At 41.0% G+C, this 15,113-nt stretch overlaps 1 protein-coding gene across 1 annotated transcript in view; it reads right to left on the bottom strand.

Annotated features, from left to right (window-relative positions):
• The window catches only part of SPON1 (spondin 1), a 271,260-nt gene that overhangs the window by 12,058 nt on the left and 244,089 nt on the right, over positions 1-15,113 (bottom strand). Inside the window, exons 8-9 of the mRNA XM_033151839.1 lie at positions 9,369-9,570; positions 1,527-1,667 (exon numbers count right to left, since the gene is read on the bottom strand). Of these exons, the coding sequence (XP_033007730.1) occupies positions 1,527-1,667; positions 9,369-9,570 (343 nt within the window). The remainder of the gene's footprint in view (positions 1-1,526; positions 1,668-9,368; positions 9,571-15,113) is intronic.

Here is a 15,113-nt window from a genome sequence, read left to right as displayed (position 1 = left end):
GATGATATATAATGAATTGAAAAAAAATGTTCAAAATGACATTTGTAAAAAAACAAAACAAGCCAGAAGCTTTCTTGTTAGGGATTTTAGGAAAAGACCTGCCAAGGAAAACAAAGAACTTATTCGTGTATGTTACAACAGTGGCAAGTCTTGTTAGCACAAGGATGGAAGAATGAGGAAACCGCAACAAAAGAACAATCGCAAGAAAGACTGATGAGCTATGCGGAGATGGCAAAGTCAACACATAAATTACGTGAGAAGGACAACCATGAATTTAAGGAAGAATGGGAACTTTTTACAAACTATTAAAAAGACAACAAAGGGATTTGGACTCCTTGGCAGGTTTTGAATAAACATCCACAAATTTAGAAATAGGACATATGATAGATAAGACAATGATATATACAACTTTATAACATGCAGAGAATAATATGTATAAGCAAACCAGAAAGGGGAGCTGAGGGAAGTCTTTGGAGAGTGGGAGAGGGAGGTATGGGAGGGGGGGAAAGGGGAGGCAAATGTAATTGGATATATTGAGTGGTAATTTGTTCTGTTAAATTTGTTTAATAAAAATAATTTTAAAAATAAAATAAAATTTAAGTCTTGTGAAATAGCCCAGGAAGCTAAAGCCTCAAGGGTACTCAGGCCTCTCTTCTGAAGAATGAGAACTGCTGAAACTTCTCTCTGGAGAAGTTTTCAAATAGGAGTCAGAAATGGCAAGCTAAGATGCAAACGAGAATTTTGTAAAAGGAAAGTGTGGTTTAAAACGCCGGCAAGGTGGGAAAATCTCCAACATGATGATCTCATTAGTCATAATGCTAGATGTTATTGGGAGTGCATGTGGGGAATTATGGGGTTGTACTTGCCTTTCTGTTTGCCTGATGGAATGATCTCCCCTCTCATCTCCCTATGCTGTTCTGAGGGTTCTCCAAATGCTCTGGGGCAGATTTGGAGAGGGTGCAGGGGGAGGGGGGGAAGTCATTTTGTGCTTGCAGGAATCCCTGTGCTGGCTTCTGCTAGCTCAATGAGTTAGTTGACTACAGATCACAGTCGTAAGCAGTTATGCACACCCTGAAATCATCTGCATAGGAAATAAAGAGTAATCCAATTCTCTGGTTTTCTTATACCCAGTGCTGCTAACCTTAGGTGGGTCCTTGAAAAAAAATGAGCCTCTACGAGGGGTTCCATTAGTACTCTTATGTATTGGCACGAAGTGGTCATCCTCTCAAGCAAACCGATTGGGGCCAGTGCATCCCTTAACTGTGATTAAAGTGAAAGGTAGTGAATTTGCTCAGCTGGGCACTCTGGAGAGGCACTGCATGAACTCGTAGCTCCCTCTCAGTCACTTAACCATGATTAAGAGATTGGGACCCTCATGTCTCCACTGACCCAACATAGACAGAAAGATCAATTCATAGCTTCTTTTTGATGCTTCTAGTAATGAACAAATTAGCTCTATGTTCCAGCTTTATTATTAGATTCCCCCCCTTCAATTTGTATTGCTGTCAGGAATGCCATACTGGTACCTTCCGTGCAATCCTCTCAATGACAACTCTGGCTACTGACTTAATGGATCCTCCTTCTGGGTCATAAAAGGGACTCTGGGGGTGGTCGAGGCTGGTGAGAGGCCTTATCTTCTCTTGAGGTACTGTTGGTTTGTTGGGTGACTGCAGCAGAAAGATAAAGATATAGAAGAAAATGTCACAGAAAAAAAAATGTCACAGTGAATAGTGGGCACTCAGCACAAAATATCATAGCACTAGAATCAAGAAGTACTCTGAAAAGTTTTCAGTTGTACACTACTTCCATTACAACTGACCTCAGATTCTGAACTCTTTATCATGAGTATATATTTGCCATGACTGTCTATTTTTTATGGTTTTAGGTTTCTTTTTTTTAAAATGCCCGTGCTGCTTCTTAAAAACTGGGTTTTCTGGCAGTTTTTCTTGTACATTGTCTCTTGAAAACTGTATAAAAGACAATTAATAAATTAAAAACAACGGCCTGAAGCTAAAATGAAGACAAACTGGGAGCACATTAATTTATACATTTTGTTCTCTTCAGCCCTAAAGTAAGAGTCACTCACAGCAAATACTCTATAAAAAAATGGAATCAAATCAAATTACAATATGAACTAATTTGACAGCAGCAATACCAGAACAAAAAATTTAAAACAGAAAAACCACCAGAATTGTAATAGGCATTGTCTTATAAAACCTACGAATTCAATTAGAAAACATGGTTGACTTCTACAAACCCACCCCATCTTCCTTTTCCACATTTCTGTAAAAATCAAAACACACTTCAAAATTTGAGCATAAATACATATTGGATGTCCGTATTCCCTAACAAATATTGCTGCGCTCAACTATTTCAAGACATCAACTGCACGAAAGGTTGTGCGACCCTAGCACCTTAACTGAAAATAAAAAATCAATATAGCCAGAAAATAAACAGGGCAGTCTATTCAAATCCTAACTTTGTCTACACTTGCACATTTCTCATTAACTGCTCTCATACATATTCAGGAAGGTAAATATTTAATATAAAAATTGAATATCACATAAAACGTTGTGTTGACTCCTAGCGAGTGTCCATGAACTCTGTCTGCCAGTACTCATAAATCATTTCCAGTTTACACAATGACTTCGGGTTGACTGATCTACAGACTAAAGCAAGTTGTTGCACTGTACTTAAAAAAATAATAATCTTGCTTGCTTGTTCTAGCTTCCACTTTGACATAAAAGGCAAAGTTCAAACAGAGAAAGAGCTTTCATTTGCCATCCCAATTTCAGTTCTCCCACCTATCCCTCTTGAGACTTTTGCCCTTCCTTTGTGGCTCCTGGAAAAGTCAGCAATGAAAACTTAGTATGGATGTCCTAAAGTTTTAAATGACCCCTGACCATTAGATCCAGTCGTGTCCGACTCTGGGTGGGGTTGCGGCGCTCATCTCGCGTTACTGGCTGAGGGAGCCGGTGTACAGCTTCCGGGTCATGTAGCCAGCATGACTAAGCTGCTTCTGGCGAACCAGAGCAGTGCACGGAAACGCCATTAACCTTCCCGCTGGAGCGGTACCTATTTATCTACTTGCACTTTGACCTGCTTTCGAACTGCTAGGTGGGCAGGAGCAGGGACCGAGCAACGGGAGCTCACCCCGCCATGGGGATTCGAACCGCCGACCTTCTGATCAGCAAGCCCTAGGCTCAGTGGTTTAACCCACAGCGCCACCCGCGTCCCTAAAGTTTTAAATACACCATCCTAAATAAACACAACACTGAAAATACAACAGAGAAGGTGTTTCAACTGTATGTTATTGGCTGAATAAACATAATATTAGGCAGGAACCCTACTTTTTATTCTAAGGCACACTCGTAAGATCAGGACACCCATACAAACTCCTGTAAAAATGATAACCAACTAGACTAAATTGGATTCTTGAATAGCTTGGACTTTTTGCCCATAAAGCATCCAGATTTGGGGAGGAGTCTGTCAATCCAAACCTAGGTGTTCCTTGTTCACATTTGTGGCGATCACACAGGGTCCCCAGTCGTTTAACGGACTATTGATCCCTGTGCCACCACGGTGCTTCGCTGCCACCAACCAGGATCCCCTCCCTGGTAATAGCTTTCACAGTCAGGGTGCAATTTTAAACAAAATAATAAGCAAACGCCACAACATGTGTATCTTTTAAATTCTGATCCACAGCAAACAGATTATTGCTCGTCTTTTAGTACAGCTCAAGCTGAGTGCAACCCACCACTCATATATCAGATACTCAACAACCTGTCTCCCACCCAGATTCAACCTCTCTCCCACCCAGATTTGTTCACTCATTTCTTCTTCATTTAAGCAAAGACTCTAGGTGATATTGTTGTCTATTCAGTGTTTTCTGAATTAGAAATAATGTAGGAAGCTGCTTATACTGAGCCAGATCCGTGGTCCAAATAGTAGGGGCGTGCACTGACCACAAGATTCATTTCAAACCCCAACTTAGCTCTTCAGCAAGAACAACCTTCCTTGGTCTTTGTGCTTCATAGGCTGCCTGATTCAGATCGGGGTTCATCTGAGTCTGCTCCATTCACTACCCCTGCCTTCAGTACTGGGAAATAAAATAATGGTTATATCCCCCTCCCTTTCAACAGAAGTGGATGAAATGTGCAGGTAGTCTAGGGAAACATTTTTGTTGGCTAAAGAGCTACATCCCCTTGGAAACTTTCTCAAGCCTCTGTGCCAGTAGTGGCCAAACCAGAAGTAGGTGGGGCCAAAGCCACATACATACTTCATTCATGCTAATACACCCACCCACCCACCTGTACACATGCAGACACATACAGTATTCATCCATTCATTCTCTTCCTCATTCTCCATTCCTCCCCCTCCAAAAAAGAACCATCCCAGATCCCCCCGTATAATAGCATTAGCATTGTCTTTAAAAGGAGCCTTGGTGTTTGAAGAAATTCCAGTGCAATTCTTCCCTTTTGGGTGTCTCACGGGCCCCCTTATTTTTGCCATGCTCCAGTTTCCAGCGTTGGTGAGGCTGGGGGGGGGGGGAGAAGGTAACGGCCACAGGAAATGGTACCGTGGAGGCAAAGCTAATGGGAGTGAGGTTTGAGAACAGAGGGCAGAAAACTGAACAGAGAAGCTGTGTGTGCCACAATTTCCCACCCCTGCTTAAAAACCATAGCCATTAAAAAAACAAAAAAACACAACTTTAAAGCACAATGGGGGGTGGGGAGATCCACCCGAATATATACTATAAATTGACTTTTATCAGTTAGCTTCTGCTCATTCTATAACACCAGATGTTTGGCATTGCAAGCTTTTTTTAAAAAGCCTCTTTTGGAGCATGACCATAGCATGCAGGCAGGTGGCAGGAGAAGCACATAAAGAACAGGGACCCTTTGCTTTGTTTAGGAAACTATGAGAAATATCTTGCTAAAGGCTTTGCTGCCACGATCAGCTCAGACTCATCCATTAGGAACCTGCATTGGGCTTTTTGTTTCTATGACAGATAATTTTTACTGTTTTTATTAGTTCAGCAGTCAGTTGCTTTTTTAAAAAACAAAAGAAAACAAAAGAAAACACCCCACTCCACAGAATTGTTAGAAGACAAGCAATATACAGCTGGATTTTATTTTAAGAAACTGGGAGGATAAGCAAGTGGACTGATTTACATTGTGGAATAAAAAAGAACAACAGAAGAATATCAGTACTGTATTTCAGCATTATATAGGCAATAACCAGCTCTAGACTAAAACTGTGCTGAACTGCACCTGTTATTCTCATGAAACTCTTTGCTCCTTACAGAAGAGGTATCCCAACCCTGGCCCCTTTCATGGAGAATGGGATAATTTTTGTGAAATTTTGTGGGGCAGGGTGGTTGCTCTTAACTCATTAGGTAATACCTCAAAGACCGTCGCTTGCACTTGCAGGAGGGCAGAACTCTTTTTGCAAAATCTTCCATCCTGACAGCACTTCCTAGAATGCCCATTGTGTCATGTGGCCACATACATGGACATTCTGGAAAGTGATGTGAGACTTGAAGTCTGTATTTGAAGTAGGGAAGGGGAAGAAATTTGATTCAGTTCCCATTTAATCCCCACTTTCCATATTAGGGTTGTGGGGTGGGGTGGGGGAACACCCTGAATTTCCTTAACAATATGATAATAGAAACACAGCCCTCCTTTGAAATCCACACTTTTCTGAATTTTGTGATGCCGTTCTTCCACCAAACAATGTCACAGGAATGCATATATTAGAGGCAAAAGTGCATGAAAATGAATATAGTAGTGAAAGTAACACACACAAATGCACTATACTGGGAGAAATCAACTTTAAAAATGTGCTCATTAGTGAAAACTGCATACAAAAATGCATTAAACAGGAAAAAGTCACACAAAAATGTTGAAGAATTTCCATAGGTTTCTTCTTAGGAAATTGTTGCAAAAATTTAAGATCGGAAAAATTAAAAACAGATAGAAATGGTCAGATTCTTCAATTCCCAGTAAGGAGAGTCTCACGTGATTGCAAGTGGGGTGTTTAAAAGTCTGAAGTGGAAAAAGAGCCTTCAGCCACCATGGTCTGTTAATAATAAAATGGGTTCTGTATCATAGAATCATAGAGTTGGACGAGACCACAAGGGCCATTCAGTCCAACCCCCTGCCAAGCAGGAAACACCATCAAAGTATTCCTGACAGATGGCTGTCAAGCCTCTGCTTAAAGACCTCCAAAGAAGGAGACTCCACCACACTTCTTGGCAGCAAATTCCACTGTATCAACTTCTTATTTCTAAAATTTATCTCCTATATGAAGCCCAAATTGATTCCTGGAAGCATTCTACTTGATTAAAGATAAAATAAAATACGGTTGCATTCCCCCCCCCCCCACAACACACATACCTCTTTAAGCAAATTCAATCTGATTGACACTTCCGCTACCCCACCCTGGCAAATGCTCATCAATCAGAACTAACAGAGATTGGTTAAGTAGAGTGATAACAAATACAGATGTATCTCTCTGGATGTGGTCCCCTGCTGCAAATACAACCAATCCATAGGACTCGGCCAGCAAACCCAACTCAACAATTTGTGTAATGATAACTTTGTTTCAGTGTCAAAAGTCAATACAAACAAGTCAATTAGTTAGAGAGCAATAGGCTTCCAGCATCAATGTAAGATATGTTAAGATAGGAAAATGCATCTACAGTCGTACCTTGGTTCTCGAACGCCTTGTGACTCGAATGTTTTGGCTCCTGAACGCCGCAAACCCAGAAGTAAGTGTTCCGGTTTGCAAACGTTTTTGGGAAGCTGAACATCTGACACAGCTTCCAATTGAGTGCAGGAAGCTCCTGCAGCCAATCAGAAGCCACACCTTGGCTTTTGAACGTTTTCGGATGTCGAATAGACTTCTGGAATGGATTTCATTCGAGAACCAAGGTACGACTGTATTTATTTATTTTTTGATGAATTTCCAGATTGGCCCATCCTCATTATTTTTGACCCAAGAGCCTGTTTTAAAGGGTAATGACAAACTGTTATGCTAGTTCACAAGTGTGCTGGTTCTGGTTTCTACTGACATCTTCATTAATGACCGTGAAAGAAAGTAAACAATGCCTTATGTAATTCAGGTGATTGTAAATTGGGAGTTGTTGACCTGTGGTAGTAAATGGACTCAGAAAGGAGGCAGGATAGTAAACCATAAAATGAGAAAAACGTGCAGGGAAGAAGGGGTGGGTGGGTGGAATCTTGAACAACAACATTCAGTGGGAAGGCAATAGCATGCTTGAAAAACAATAATTCCACTAAACAGCACAAAATGATAGTAGGCAGGAAGTTTGATAAGACCACACAGAGCAATACAATGACAGAACAGTAAGATAGCAGAGTTCCTGTGGTGAGTCATGGAAATAAAGTCTACACTGTTCTGGAGAAGCCTTGGGTAGAAAACAGCACATGGCACTAGTTATCTCAGCAAGGATGTACATAAATTGGAACAAATTATTTTCAGTGCATTCTCAACAGACTGCATTCAAAATCGCTTGATTCTGTCAATGGAATATTAGAGTCCCTTACTGCTCTTTGAACATATTCTTTGTGTTAAAATTAAAAAAGACCCCTGGTTTCTAATTTGTGTAGCTGGAAAAGTTATAGGAAACAGAATATCTTTTTGAGGATCAATATATATGTACAACAATTTTTGTGGCATTTTTATACATGGAAGATTCCCCCTACATTGTAAAGAATGAGATGCCCTGCTTCCACTCTTCTGTATGCACAGCAGAGAGTCAGCATGTACCCATATTGGATAAGAATAATGATACTTAATAAACACACCAGGAAGCATCCAAGCATCCAATAGACCAAGCATATTGTCCATTTCCCCCCTAAAGAAGGAAATTAAGGAGGAATCTTTTCCTTTAGTGATAAGGACATAGGATGTTTATTCTCTCAAGGCTGATCTAATGAATAAGAAATTCTTCACCTAAAATTTCAGGGTATTGATTTGAGACCCTACTTTCTCCCTCTCTCCACAAGAGCCTGCCCAATGTTTAATTACAATGTATTTACTTACACAGAAGCTATTATACCTGCACTACTCAGGGGATACTCTTTGCCTTATGTTATGCTAAAACACTGCTTCTGTTAAAGTCCTGCATTTAAATTTCCCCACACTCAAATACTCTGGCATAAGGACTGTACATTCACAGCCGGCACTGGAGGGGATGCAACCAGCAGCTGCATACTATCATTACTGTTTCCGAGCGGCAGTGTACAAGTGGTGGTTAGGTCAATCCAGAAAAAGCATGGTGTGTGAGGACACAGAGTGCCTTCTGGTTCCTGATAGGCACTTGAGAGATGGAGGACCTATGGAAGCTGATGCAAGCAATCATTGGGAAAGGGGGTTCTGTGGGAAAACCATGACTGCCAAAGTTAATCCATAGGAACAAAACAGCCTTGGATTGACCTATCTGGACTGGACTGACCCTACCTCTCAGGGCTGCTGTGATGTTAACAGGAAGACCACAGAGGTCACCCTGAACTGCGTGGAAGAAGGACAGGATAAAGTGTAATAAACAAACATTTCAGAATGGCAGAACTTCACAGGAACAATACCATGAGTTATACAACTATTTGAAGTTCTGGTCTAGGAACCCATCTTAGAAACAATTAATTTCCATGCAAAACTTATTTCTGCATGTGGAAAACAGAAATACAGTGGTACCTCTGATTACGTACTTAATTCGTTCCGGAGGTCCGTTCTTAAACTGAAACTGTTCTTAACCTGAAGCACCACTTTAGCTAATGGGACCTCCCGCTGCCACTGCGCCACCAAAGCACGATTTCTGTTCTTATCCTGAAGCAAAGTTCTTAACCTGAAGCGTTATTTCTGGGTTAGCGGAGTCTGTCACCTGAAGCATATGTAACCCGAGGTACCACTGTAGTAAGAGTAGCAGTTATTCATCAGCAGCCAATGTTGGAGGGTATTCAGCATTTGCTTTGAGATGAAATTCTAATATCAGGGCTCATCAATGTTGCCCACAGCAAGATACTTTCTTGATTAGTCTCCTACAAGGATATCTAGCACTTTTGACTGACGGGTGACATGGCAACACATTACATAACAACCCACATTAATCTTTTCTAGAGGCCCCCTTTCAAAAGAAAAGAAGAAGCTGCCACTCCACCTTTCCCTGCTTCTAACTGGTGCTGCAACACTTGACCAGAAACAGCGAGCATGCACATTTAATTGATTTATCTTAGATATTTGTACCATGTCCTTTAGAGCAGACATCTCTCACAAGCCCCTGCATGTTTCTATTCTATTAAACAGTGCACATTCTAAGCGAGTAGCATCAATATTTATGATACCTCATAGGTAACACCACTGTCAGTGCCAGCATCCCATGGTATCAGATCTTGAATTACTCTCTGGACCCATCCACAGTCTTTGGTGCAGAGATCTTCAGCTGAAAGCCCTACATTCCAGTCAGGACTGGGGCCTAGCATGGTAAGGAAAGACATCAGATGACGTGTTCTGTCCACAGAAAATTCAGCAGAGGGAGCAGCTCTTCTGCAAATGAAAAAGAGGGAAATGGCTCAACTAAACATTGCTGCTTGAGACGACATCAGCTTGCATGCCAAATGGAGTGAGAGTATAGCAAGAGAGAGTTGCGCTGTAAGCCATAAAACATTTCCAGGAGAAGAGTCAGACCAAAGTTGACACAGCACTTCCCACAAAGTGCTTTTAGGATCAGTGACAGGTAGCAGAATTCCTTACTGTACCTGAAAACTAGCAATAAAAGATTGATAAGGCAAACTGCTTGATAATGCTGTTGTTTTGTATACTATATCCTTTTCAACAGCAAAACAACTGCATGCATTTAATGAAATGGCTTTTATTTCATTCCAGGAATTCTTTTATGGGTGCTTTAAGTCACTTGCAAAGGAGACAAAGGGATGGCTTATTTTAATTGCGGCAAAATGTTGGTTTAAACTGCAGGTAGTTTCTAAAGACATATATTCTCACCACAGTTTTAGCTGGGATTTAACAAAAGCATTCAGACTGGCAACATTTTCAAAAGTAAATAGTTAGATTTTAATGCTCAAGCCTGTGTGAGATTTATAGCATTAGCTTGTAAATGTTGTAGCCAAGAATTGTGCAAGTTTCTGCCAAAGTACATTCATAGTGATAAGCAGCACACCTGAATTCTTGAGGTCTTGCCAAGGATTCCCTTAAGTAGAGGATATGTTGCATATGGAATCAATCAGGTTGTTTCAGTAACAACATCCAAAGGTCTTCAGTGATTGGCAGTTCAACTATCCAGTAGATCAGGGGTCCCCAAACTAAGGGCCGCGGGCTGGATAAGGCCTGAGGGACTTGTTTATCCGGGCTGCAGCGACCCCTGCCGCCTGCTGCCGCTGCCCGCTCTTACCGGCGCTGCGCTGCCCACTTCCAGGTTGGAGGAGCACCGGAAATAGCTTGTGCACATGAGCAAACATTATTTCCAGTGTGCACTGAAAATAGTGTATGCGCACGTGTATGGGCGCACACTCCCCTGCCCTCCGGCCCGCCGCATGATTGGCGCTGGAGACACCGGCCCGAGGCACGGTAAGTTTGCTGACCCCTGCAGTATATGAACTATCCTTGCTAGGCACAAAACTATTACAACTATTTCTCCATATTAACATGTGCATAAGCAGTGTCTGATCCCACGGGGTTTGTGCTGCTGTATAATCCTTTTCTTGCCAAACATAACAGTGACAACTGGCATCTGCCTTATCTGTCAGGCAAAATGTGCTGTTATCTGAAGCCAACGCAGGATTGTGCCAGCCTCACAAGAACCACTAAGCCCAAAAGGGTTCAAGGAAGGAGTATAGCTATGCCATCAGATATCTTCCTACCCTTTTGCAACCATCTCTCGACATGTGGCAAGTGTTCTACCATATGGTGTTGGAGACAGATTGGGCAGACATAAAGAGTTGGCATGCTAGGGCATCCACTGAGGCCTAGAACCTTGCAGAGGGCCCACCATTGACCTAAGATGCTAGGCCAATTTCCCATTTCTTGGTAGAAATTCTTGGCAGCCGTGAAATAAAGAGAGGACAGCGGAGTGGAGCTCTGTTGCCTCCTCAGCACTTCTCCTATTGATGTTGGAGTACAGGAACTGCCATATGTTTCCAAGTTTGAAAGACACCTGGAACAAAGCAGCAACTCTGTTGCTCTCCGCAAAGCCTGAGAAGAGTCCCTACAGATCACACCAAAGGCTTTTCTAATCCAGCATCCTTTATTCCTAGAAAGCCACGAGAAAATAAAAAGAAATCTCGTAGCTAAATCTCTACTTTATTACAAAACCTCCCATGAATACAATACATATTATAAGATATGAACCAGTGCTGGGCTGACAATTTCTCAAAAGTTATTAAAGGGGAGAGTGAAATTTCAGTGATATGCTCATATGTGGGGTGCAGCTTTTTATTGCACCTACCTTAGGGGCATATTCAACTAAATTACTGCATCAGTGAAAGTCGGCAAAGTGATTCCTTCCCCCATCCCGTGCTCTGCTGCACCCTGCCCAAATCTGATCTGGAGGGTCAGGGAAACGCCCAGAACAAGAGGGGAGGGGAGGGGAGATTGGTTCATTGGGCAAGCAGAAATACTTCTGCTAAGAGAGTGCTCTCCTTAGTCCTACATTCAATGCAACCTTGCCGAGGGATGTTTGCGAGTGTCCTTTCTTTCATTCTCTCAAACATTTCACTAATGGTCTGCACTCTGCATGGAATCGGGGCAGATCTACAATGGAACTAATGAAGTTTAAGCTTCAGGGCCCCTAAACCTGGAAGGGCCCCAGAAGTGACTTTAGTCCAGATTGCTTCAAAATCTTGGGTCTACTAGAGCCAACTTGAGTGGCACGACACAGACTGATTATTTTTGTTGTTGTATATATTTCAACAATCCCGAAGTTTGAGAGTCAGTAGGACAGATGTTGGAAACATGTGGTGATCTGTCATGGAACAACCCCATTGAAGAAGATAACAGTGGTTACCCAGACCTCACAGCTGGTTGCGAAGGGACCGCCAGAACAGGTCAAGCTTCAGGGCCCCGAATAGGTAGGTCCACCACCATGGTTTTTTTCATTTCAGAAAGTGTGGTCAGTCAGTGATTTTGCAGAGTGCTGGAAAAATGCTTACTGGGGGGAAACCAGCAACATAGGCACTACCCTTGACTACCTCACAATGATTAGGTAAGTTCAAAAGTCTAGAGGAATTCTCAAGTGCCCTTCAAATGAGGCAGAAATATGGAAGTCTCTTTCACAGAGGAAGAAAAGTTAAGAAATTGGAGAATAGATTTTGACAACAGGTGTGCAAATGTTTGAGTGGTCTAATATATATATTACTTAAAATATTTATTGAGTATATTGTTCAACTAACTGCTGCACTAAGGAAACTTACAGTAAGACATTCACATTTACCTGTAGATCATAATTCAGTTCACGGAATAACAAAACATTCAGCATTCATGCAACATTTTTGAGTAGGCCAGCTTGAGATTAATAGTAGAATTTGAGGCCATTGTTAATAAAGTTCGCCATCACTGAAAAAGAGACATTTAGTCCTAAAATATAGTAGAAGTGATTTTGGCATATAAGTGGTGTATTTAATAATAATAATAATAATAATAATAATAATAATAATAATAATAATATCACTGAAATATTTTATTTTTTTTTAAAAAAATCAGTTTTAAGAAAAGAAGAATTTATGATAATGTTAGCAGTCTAATGTATGGACATACCATACACTCAGACATACTTCTGTTCTGCAGTGGAATGGTCTCACTGGACAGTTAAGAGTTTTCAAAGTTTTTCTAGCTTTTGTAAATAATAAAACTCTTTGTGTCCATTTTTAACATTGTATTGGGAACCGAACAGGTAAATCTTACTATACGTTTACATTCTCTCTCTCAGAGATCCACTGGCTGATCAACCAATACATCCATTGAGCTGCCTTTTCATTGTGTTTGGGGCAGGAGATGGGAGTGGTCTTTTCTTCTATCTTCTTTCATCCGAAACTAACGCCCGCCTCAGGGCTGGCACAGGGTCACACCATTTTGGTGGGCAAGTTGAGGAAAGAAATATGCTTTCGCTATGGTGTATCCACTATTGACACCTGCCCTCGCCACACACTGCTTTCCCCTGCTACACCAGCAGAATCTCACAGATTTGACATCTACTACCATGATGGAGCTTTCTGTCAAACTTGTGACAAGTGTCATCTTGTCAATATGCCTCCATTTCCATCATTTGTAGTGATACTTATACTATTTCTTTTGGTTCTTCAGCTTGGATTACACCCTTAATTTTTTTAAAAAAAATGGTAAAAAGAACAAGGAAGGTAATAAAAATTCTGACCACATGCTTCTCTGCAACAAACAAGTATATTTTCGCTTTTTGAGAAATATGTACTGTAAGCTTTTTGAAGAAAACTTCACAGAACTTGGATTTTGTCCCTGTCAAGCATGCTAGTATAGCCTTAGTTCAAATTCTGTTTGTGTCTTCATTAGAGGCCTCCAAGGAGAAAATGTGACCAATACCGGGCAGCAAGACTTGCAAGATGGATAGGTCACCATACCTGCTACAGATGAAAAGACTTCTGATGTCATCTCATCCATCACCTGGCAGCTATGATAAGATTGCTCTTTTCTTTGAAGTGTTTCAGCCACTTTAATTCTAATGTCTCAAGCCATTAGCGTTCAGTTGTTGCTTCCCGTGAACAAACATGTCTCTTCACTTTGATGGATGGAAGAGTACCAATTGAACTGAATACAAAGATTTTCGAATGATGTAGCAGGTTCGGGATTTTCGGCTGCACAGATTGGTTTTTAGAATTGTTGTGATGGAGCAAACTCTGCTGAAATCAATAGCGTTTGCACTAGGATCTTCACAGCACTGCAGTTTGCATGTTGCTTTTTCTGGAATAGTCTTCTGAAATAAATGGGTAGTGGCTGGGTCCAGTATGGGGTGGGGGTGGGGAAATACAACGCTAGGAATGTCAAGTGGATGAGTATTTGACAGGGATTTCCTTCTCAGCTACTCCACCACAACCTTTTATCAAGGCTTTTATTTAAAACGCCTCCCTCTAAATCATCATCATCATCATCATCATCATCATGCTTATTCCTATTAAAGAAAAATCACTAATAGAGACAAGTTTTCAGCAGTAGTATTATTATTTACTTTTTCTGTTTTTGGACATGCATACACCTCAAGAATTTTTCCCAGCACCAGCTTTGCCAAGAAGCGACATTAAGCAGCCATTTCTGTCAGCAGTTTCTGGAGATGTGGCAGTTCCCTACCCTGAGCCTTCATTTTTATTTAAAACACTTATTTTATTTTTATTTTAGCATTTACAGTATTTAGGACATCCAACAACAGTGCTATCCTGGCAGCTCACAAACAAAAAATAATAACATATATTAAAATTCAATAATATAAAAGAATAGCAGCACGACTTTTTTTGACACAGTTTCATGGTATAGTCAAGATACATGATATGCAAACACTGGTTCTTTATACAGTTACAGGTGGGTAGCCGTGTTGGTCTGCCATAGTCAAAACAAAATCGAAAATTCTTTCTAGTAGCACCTTAGAGACCAACTGAGTTTGTTCCTGGTATGAGCTTTCGTGTGCATGCACACTTCTTCAGATACACTGGTTCTTTATGTCACAATTGTCACATTAATACATTAATGGGGAGAGGTGTCTTATTTGCACCTGAAGCAAAAAGACAAAATGACACTATGAAGGTATGGGGGCATTGCTCTCCACTCTCCCATAGTTTTTTTAATGTATCGCAATCCCATAAAATCTGTGCCACATTAAAAAGCGTATCTGGCTGTATACAGATTCAGGGCTGGCATCACGAAACAGCAAAGGGCACTTGCCACAGGGAACATAGTAATGGACTTCATACCAACTAATCATAATCAATTTATTCTACAAGGCTGGCCTCGTCACTTCTCTGCATTATGCTGGTGCCAGTAATAAAACCATAACAATGTGAGAAAATATACTCCGTCTCAGTTTCAATGATAAAAATTATTCAATTTATTAATAC

Source organism: Lacerta agilis, chromosome 1 (assembly GCF_009819535.1).
Source record: "Lacerta agilis isolate rLacAgi1 chromosome 1, rLacAgi1.pri, whole genome shotgun sequence".
In the NCBI taxonomy this organism is placed as follows: domain Eukaryota; kingdom Metazoa; phylum Chordata; class Lepidosauria; order Squamata; family Lacertidae; genus Lacerta; species Lacerta agilis.
This window is presented reverse-complemented; position numbering and strand designations above follow the sequence as displayed.